The 8,628-nt window shown below is 39.3% G+C and overlaps 1 protein-coding gene across 1 annotated transcript; it reads right to left on the bottom strand.

The window, feature by feature from the left end:
- Window positions 1–448: 448 nt before the first annotated feature.
- Window positions 449–6,976, bottom strand: LOC133560251 (N-acetylglucosamine-1-phosphotransferase subunits alpha/beta-like). Its single transcript, XM_061912578.1, has 14 exons — window positions 6,884–6,976; window positions 6,578–6,721; window positions 6,274–6,465; window positions 4,891–5,061; window positions 3,959–4,103; window positions 3,618–3,892; window positions 3,349–3,548; window positions 3,051–3,270; window positions 2,855–2,968; window positions 2,659–2,744; window positions 2,489–2,587; window positions 2,237–2,404; window positions 840–927; window positions 449–769 (listed from the first exon to the last, which is right to left on the bottom strand). Exons 1-14 carry the CDS (start codon window positions 6,974–6,976, stop codon window positions 689–691), a joined length of 2,076 nt encoding a protein of 691 aa, XP_061768562.1. The 3' UTR covers window positions 449–688.
- Window positions 6,977–8,628: the final 1,652 nt, after the last annotated feature.

Genomic DNA, 8,628 nt, shown 5'->3' with positions numbered 1-8,628 from the left:
GGGGGTTGTAGGCAGAAAAGAGCAACTTTTATTTTTCTTCATTTTAAGAGGACTTTTGATTGCATTTTCTTACTATTTAGAATGCATAAAAAAATAAAAACATGTTCTTGTCTTACATAAGGATTGTGAATGATAGGCAAAATTCCCCAAAAAGTGCAGTTCCTCTTTACGCTCAATGTTTTAAATGCTATACTATCAATAGAATCAATCGATAACCTTTTACAACGATTTTGAATCAATACCTATCTTCTGGAAGGCAAACTTGCCGAGCACAACTCGATGTAGTTTATTCTAAGGAAAATAAATCGATATGTGGATATATTGATTAATCGTCACACCTTTTTAATAAGTACTCATATTAAACCTAGTCAAGCTAAATACAGAACTCAATTAAGAATTATTCAATTGGGTAAATATAAGATATAACATAACAATCACAAGGTTTTTTTTTTTTTTTTTTATCCAAACAAGTTTGGTACTAAGGTGATCTTGAAACATTCAAACAAGATAACAATGAAACTTCAACCTTGGGTATAAGCATAAGCTTGTTTCAGTTGATCATTAAGTGACTGCTAATAGGCCCTTTTTCCACTTAGTCCTTCACCGCTTAAACATATTGGATTTCACGGAAGACAAGCAGACACTCTGGATCCCCTGGATCTGGATCCTCCCTCGAACTCAACTGGAGTTAGACGTTTGCCTTTTGCTGAAATGTCTTGTACTTGAGCTCTTTACGCCTGTGCAGCCGCATTTGTTTCAGTCGAGTCATCTGCAGGAAAAATAGACAAGTGTGAGGGTTGTATTTAAATGTGTGAATATTCTTTAGTATGAACTCTGACCAGTTTGAAGATGATCTTGAGACCAAAGATGATGAGAACCACAACGGCACAGTATCTGTAGAACCTTAGCTTCTCCTGGTAAACTTCCCTGGGAAATGTGTTTTGTTACGAAATAAGAAGTGTTATTGTTTTGTGTTTATGTTTTTGCCTTAGCAGGATTACACATTTCCAAAATACTTTTTGGGGAACCCAACTGTAATGTAAGACTGTCAATATAACGCATACTTGCCAACCTTGAGACCTCCGATTTCGGGAGGTGGGGGGTGGTGAGTGGGGGGGCGTGGTCTGGGGTGGGGCGGAGGCGTGGTTGGGTGGCGTATAATTCACCAACTCGAGTAATTCATATATATATATATATAGATGTATATGTATGAAATGCTTGACTTTCAGTGAATTCTAGCTATATATATTTATTTTATTATATATATAAATAAAATAAATAGTTGAATTTCCGACGGCACCTATCAAATACACAGTAATCAAAACACAGTTCTACTAACTATACTGTGCTTGCTGGTTACTAAAAAACAACAACAACACTTACCTTTCACTATTTGAATAACCTTTGTTCTGCCATTTGCGTATTGGCGAGCGATCTCCGAATCCGGGAAGATCCTTCACAGATTTGTTGTAGACATCCGCAAATGAGAACTGGATGTTGCTTCCAGCTATCAGCATAGCCATCTTTGTCTCAGCATAAGATACACCATCAGGTCTCCATTTTGCGAGGTGGGCCATAACACTGGGTTGTGAACGATGCTGCGCTGCGGACGCTTTGTGCTTCGCTGACCGTTCATGGCTGAATATCTGTTCGGCCGCGGTGTTCAATGGAGAAGTCTGTTCTAAAAAAATTACAGGCAACATATCCCTTCCCCTTTGAACTCTCCTGGATAAACTGAAATGATTGTTTCCAATCGTTCTGGAACTTGCAAGCGTATTTCTTCATTTTGCTCGTCGACGGTGTAATATATTGGGTTGGAGTCAATAACCAGGCGACGTGATGAAGTTACGTCTCTTTACTGCGGGCTTCAGAACAGACTCCCTAATGCATGTTCCTTGACTGCACTTAAATGTAGAATATGTTTACATTCTATTCTATGTACAGTAGATGGCAGTATTGTCCTGTTTAAGAGGGTCACAACATTGAGTCAGGTCTGTCTGCATGGAGCTGAAGGGGGTGTGGCCTCCAGCTCCGCTTGAATTTCGGGATATTTTCGGGAGAAAATTTGTCCCGGCAGGTTTTCGAGAGAGGCGCTGAATTTCGGGAGTCTCCCTGAAAATCCGGGAGGGTTGGCAAGTATGATATAACGACTTGATTAAAAATGCTACAACCACGATAGCAGTTCTGTTAGGCTTTGCTTCACTAACAGAACTGATGCCTTCATCGTGGTGCCTACCATTTCTGGAGCTCATCCATGTGCAGGAACCTGTTGGTCTTGTTGAGAGGTAGTTCAAACTGAGATGGACGTGAGAACATGGCTTTGTAGAACTCTGCCAGCATCACATTCGCTTCCTTGGCGCCGCTTTTGTTGCGGTCAATGTCATCATTCAAGCAGATGAACTTTCTGTTGGACCAAGCACAGAAGTAATACAACTTGTAAATGCCATGAATTTAAATGTTTTTTGATGGTTTGGAGGGTTATTTTCACTTGGGTTTGTTCCGAACATCTTTAAAATGAAGAATGTTCATGTCCTTGTCGTTCTTGATTAACTTGAAATGTATCTCCTCCTCCTCCATGATCTGATACCTGTGTGATAGTTGACTGATAAGCGACAGCGTATAAATGTTTCTCTATCTTGTTGTCAGTGAAGCTCTCACTTGTATTTCTTCTGGCCTGCGAAGGCTTTACGAATACGATCTGTGACAGGCTTGCAGTGCAGGACGAGATCTTTTGTTATCTGGGGCTGTTGATAAAGAACCCATAGTACTGTTAATATCTACAACTAAAAAGCAAAAAACAAACCGACACAATTACGCTTTTTGTTTTGTTTGGACAAAGGTAATCAGTGCTAACCATGTTTTGGTCACTGTAGACCTCCTGACTAGATTTCCCTTGACGGATCTGCATGACTTCATTTTGAGGTGTTTTTGAGCAGGTGATCAGTTCATTACTTAAACCTGTCAAGTCCTAGAAGAAACCAGAGAAGTCAATGGATGTCAGAAACAATCTCAACCATTCCTGGTCAAAGTTTTCTCATAACTGGACCAACCGTAGGGTTCAGTGGCTCCTTGAAGATTCTCCTGGCAAAGCCTTCAATCTCACTTTTAGAAAGAAGGCCAGAGTGATCTTTGTCAGCTGTGTCAAACACCTCTGAAATGTTAACCTGCTGCTTGACGCTCATCAGATAGTAAAAGTAGGAAAAGGCAAACTGCATGTCATCTGAATCACGCAAATGGTGACTTGAGGTCTTTTCAAATTCTTTTGGGAATCTTAAAAAAAAAAAGAAAGAAAAACAATTCAGCCTGAGCATCAACCCTTTCAAGTCCTGACATTGTAACTATTCTCACGTGTCCTGCAGTTCTTGCATGACAAACTTGTCAATCATGTGGGGCGTATGTGCGATAGTTTGCCGAGACATGATGCCAAATTTGCGGTTGTACAATCTGTCCACGTAGCGCAGTGAGTCTGCAAAACTGTTCTGCAGCTTTCGGGCAATGGCGGCACCATTGGTCTCATACATTTGCATTCTCGGTTGACGCTCATCTTCCTGGTCACACAAAGCCCTATGTGCTTAAATAATGCAAAGTAAAATGCTAAAGATGTGGGAGATACTTACCTTGGGAAGGTATTTGAAGTACTTGATTTTCTCCCAGGGTAAGAAGCCTTTGTTATAAGAGTCAAACGCTTGGAGATTCCTCCTCACCGGAGTTGCAGTCGTACTTGACACTTGCACTTGGGAACCACTTTTGTCCTCATTCAAAAAGATCAATAGTGGTTCTGGTGTCAGCGTTTTATTTGGGGTGGCAACCTGGGACGTGCGAGCTTGGGGAAGCTCACCACCGTTACTGGTGCCCCAAATTCCAGCACTGCGTCGAGATCTGCCTTTCCCTGCTACACCGGACATGAATAAAAGCAATTAAACATAATTCAATCTTGAGTGAGGCAAAAGAGCTGTGCAGTCATTGTTAATCGCTCTACCCTTGCAGTCTCCTCCATCCCAATCACAGGCAACATTGTTGCATTGCTGATTACACACTCCATTTTCTATAAAGCCTCCTGAACAGCCCCTGGAGCAAGGAGGGAAAGGCCAGGTGAGATAGACCTGCAGAGAAGTAAACAGTTGTGATGGTGTGCTCACACATACATTATTACCCTTAACAGGGTTACATATATGATAATAAAGTGCATACTGTACTTCTTACATGTTGAGTTATTAAAAAAAAAAAAAAAAAAAGCTGAAATCTACCCCAAACGACAATTTATGGTTGCCAAAGTGATTGAAAGTAATGTTTTGATATTGACACATCTGTGAAGTGAATTATGTTTATATGGCGCTTTTCTCTAGTGACTCAAAGCGCTTTTACATAGCGAAACCCAATATCTAAGTTACACTTAAACCAGTGTGGGTAAAGTGTCTTGCCCAAGGGCACAACGGCAGTGACTAGGATGGTGGAAGCGGGGATCGAACCTGGAACCCTCAAGTTACTGGCACGGCCGCTCTACCAACCGAGCTATACCGCCCCGATCTCATGTGGGTAGTCTCGTAAATTATGCACAGATTTGTCAATATCAAAAGAAAATACTTTGAATCCCTTTTTGGCAACCAAGAATATATTGACTTAATAAATACATCCAGACACTGCATTAATAAGTATTATGTGCATGCACAAACTACAAATAATGATAATAATAATAATAATAATAATAATAACAATAATCAATCACATCTCTAATGCACTTTTCATCAAACAAGATCTCAAAGTGCGACAAAGTTCAAACCGCGGTAGAGGAGACAAAATATACTCAATAAAAGCATTTCTAGTCACAAGATATATTTCCTATATGTACTTTTAATGCAATAGTTGGACTATTGTGTCTCTTCTGATTACTTTCTGCCCATTCGTAGGGGTGTAGAAGTCGTCCAACCATACGTCTTTGCCAAACATCACGTCATCGTTGAGGTAAATGAACTTCTGAGCAAGTCCTGGAATGCGGTGGAGGTTGCTCTCTATCGCTGGCGAGCTAAAAGTGGGTAGGTGGCTGTGGTTCAAGAAGATTTCCTATATTTCAGAAGAGATGCATGTTTTTAAGATTAATTATCTGATTTGAATTACTTCGCACAGGTGTTTGTTCATGTAAAACAGGGGTGTCCAAAGTGCTGCCTGTGGGCCATTTGCGGCCCGCAGCTAATTGTTTAGTGGCCTGCCACACATTCTGGAAATGCTATTGCAAAAATAAAAATAAAAACACTAAAAATAGTAGAATGAGGTGAAATCTAAAGGGGAAAAGTTGCAATGTTGACACAAAGCTGCCATGCAGGCTTTTTGTTTGTTTCTTTATTTTGCTCTTATTGCCAATGCTAAAAAAAAAAAAAGTTTTTTTTTTTATAATGAATTATTGACCTATTTAAGGCTCCAATTACTTCAAATATTTCACTTTATAATGTTTTATGTGGAAAATATTATGTGCATATATGTGGTTGCCATATAAAAACAGTGTTTTCTTTGACAAAAGAGCAAAAAAACCAACAAAATAATAGTTCAAACGTAAAATCCACAGATATATCTGAAGTTGATCTCATAACTTAAGTGTTGAAAGTAAAACAAATAATAAAAATGCATCACTTTATGAGTGGGGGACCTTTTGGATCTTAAAGATATTTATCCATCCATCCATTTTCTAGTGGGATTTTATTTATTTTTTCACTGTGATGACTCAGAAATAATAATACATTATTGATCTCTTTAGGGCTGAAATTACTTCAGATCAAACATTGCTTTCTGAACGTTTTGGGCAATGGGGGAAATACTGCATATTTCAGTTTTACTATAAAAAACAAAGTTGTCTTTGACTGAAAAGGCATAAAACTTTTTTTTTTTTACTTTATATAAACCTGCAGTTTATATAGAGATTTACTGTATGCGTTACATAAAAATTTAAATAATAATTTGACTTATTTTTAACATGTTAATGACGGAGACCCTCTATGGTCCCTGGGAGTCCTACAGGTAAAAAAAAAAAAAGAATCCATATATTTTGTTATGGTTTGAAAATGAAAAATATCAAAACGGCCACCAAATGGGTTGATTTTTCCATGTGTGGCCCTCAGTGGAAAAAGTTTGGACACCCCTGAATTGTAAAAGAACAGAAATCTAACTTTACATACATGTATATTAAATACCTAAAATTGAGACCAACACAATCCAGATTTAATAAATAAGAGTTTTTGCCTTGAGCAATGAGGGTTTGAGTAGAAGAGGCTTTGATTTTACCTTATGTGTGACAACTGAAACTTGGGGGTTCTCCAGGTTCAGCCAGAAAGGAATCTGCCCGTTTGTGACAATGAAGATATGTCGTACCCATGGGGCATATTTCTCCACGGACCGCAGTGAATGGCGGAGTGCGGCATTGTCCTCGAAGCGATTGGCAGTGAGAATATCTTTGGGCTTTTCTCTTTTAGGGATCTGAGAAAACTGACAAAATGTTTAACACTGTCAGACGGGTATTATTCTAACAACCTGTCATTTAGTGCAGGTGTAGTTTGTAATGGTCTACAACCTTTATGATGACACTTACGTCCCAGAACAAGTAGACAGGACTTATGGCCAACTCCTTCCCATCCAGCGTCAATTCATTTCTAGACTCTTGGAGGAGATCATTCAGGTGCTGTGGACTTTTGAAGTGGAGCAGAGCAATGTTGTTTTTTTGGTACAACTCCAACTGCACATACAAACACACAGTGAGGCTATTTGTCCTTTTAATATTACAATTAAGTTTTGGTAGATTCAAAAAAACTATTCCAGAGTTCATATGTTGGTTGTGTCTGTCCTCTACCAATAGGAGGCATAATTGAATGGTACATTGATGGACAGGTAACTGTACCGCAGTGATCTTGTCGATGATGGCAGTGGGCAATCTGGCTCGGAGCTCTTCAGACCCTTCGAAAGACCCCAGGAAGCCAGTCAGATAGGCCATGGTCTGCATTGGTATTAGACCCGGAACTTCTTTCTCTGTGGTCTGTGAAACACAACTAAGTGGTGACTTAATGCTAAGAAACTGATTCCGATAAAGAAAATATCTCCAAGCAATAAAAACTCACCAGGTAACATTTGGAGAACAATATTTTAGTGTCGTCTAAGAGCATACCTGTGGAGTCAATGTCAGCTGGAGAAGAGGTTGTATTTAATTGTTAGCAGGTTCCCTCAGGGCAGCAAAAAATAAAAGATCACAGTTTTGACTCACTGCTATAGAGTGTTATTTTGTTAAATGTGGGAAATAATTGTTCGGCACACTGATTGTAGTGATACCATCTTGATAATGACTACAATTTTGCTGTGGTTCCCAACTTTTACCGTCAGCTTGTGAATGGAAGATGACCACAGAGACGGCGTTAGAAGTTTTGAGAGGTTTGTTGAGCTGCAGCAGCACCTTTGCATTTGAAAAGGTAGGCGACAGTGAAGCCAGCTCGTCAACTGTCATACCGGCCGGCAGGGCGGGATCAAGCAGCAGCATGGGCGCCGAAATGCAGTGAGACAGCGGGCATTTGGGATTGTCTCTGGAAACAAATAAAATAACACGTACAAGGCAATGATCAGTTCAGTTCAGTTTATTCATTTATATAACACATTGAACATCCCCAGTTTGTCAAACCTGGACTTGGATTGTTTCTTTGATGCAAAGGATGATTGGCACGAGCCAGGCGTGAAAGAAGGTACCGTATTTTTCGGACTATAAGTCACAGTTTTTTTCATAGTTTGGCCAGGGGTGTGACTTATACTCAGGAGCGACTTATACTGTGAAATTTTTAACACATTACCGTATAATATAAAATACTATTATTTATCTCATTCACGTAAGTGACTAGGTGTATAATATTTAATCAGATTTAGCGATTAGGAGTGACAGATTGTTTGGTAAACGTATAGCATGTTCTATATGTTAGTTATTTGAATGACTCTTACCATAATATATCACGTTAACATACCAGGCACGTTCTCTGTTGGTTATTTATGCCTCATATAAGGTACACTTATTCGGCCTATTGTACACTATTCTTTATTTATTTTAAATTGCCTTTCAAATGTCTATTCTTGGTTTTGGGTTTTATCAAATTTCCCCCAAAAATGCGACTTATACTCCAATGCGACCTATATATGTTTTTTCCTTCTTTATTATGCATTTTCGACAGGTGCGACTTATACTCCGGAGCGACTTATACTCCGAAAATTTCGGTACATTTTTATTTATATTCTGACAAAACTAAAAAAAAAGGCAAACAAAGGGCGCTCACAAGGAGGTACGAATACTAGGCTACAAAATACAAACATGAAACGAAAACACTGGCACGGTGGCATGAAAAAACTAAACTTGCACTGAGGCATAAATACACAACTTACTTGGCGAACAGCATAGCAAGGCATGAAGCAGATGAATACGGGATGTGTAGGTATGTCGGTAGGTAGGTAAGTACAAAGTTGCCATGCCGAAGAACAGACACAAAATGTCTTAAATAGCAGTGACATAATTAGTGATGGAACAGGTGCGTGACATAACAGCTGACACCGAGTTGGCATGGTAACGAAAACAAACCAGGAAGTGCAAAACAGGAATCAAGTGTCCAAAAAACA

The sequence above is a fragment of the Nerophis ophidion genome, linkage group LG10 (assembly GCF_033978795.1).
Source record: "Nerophis ophidion isolate RoL-2023_Sa linkage group LG10, RoL_Noph_v1.0, whole genome shotgun sequence".
In the NCBI taxonomy this organism is placed as follows: Eukaryota; Metazoa; Chordata; class Actinopteri; order Syngnathiformes; family Syngnathidae; genus Nerophis; species Nerophis ophidion.
The sequence above is the reverse complement of the archived record's forward strand: the minus strand, read 5'-3'. Positions and strand labels throughout refer to the sequence as shown.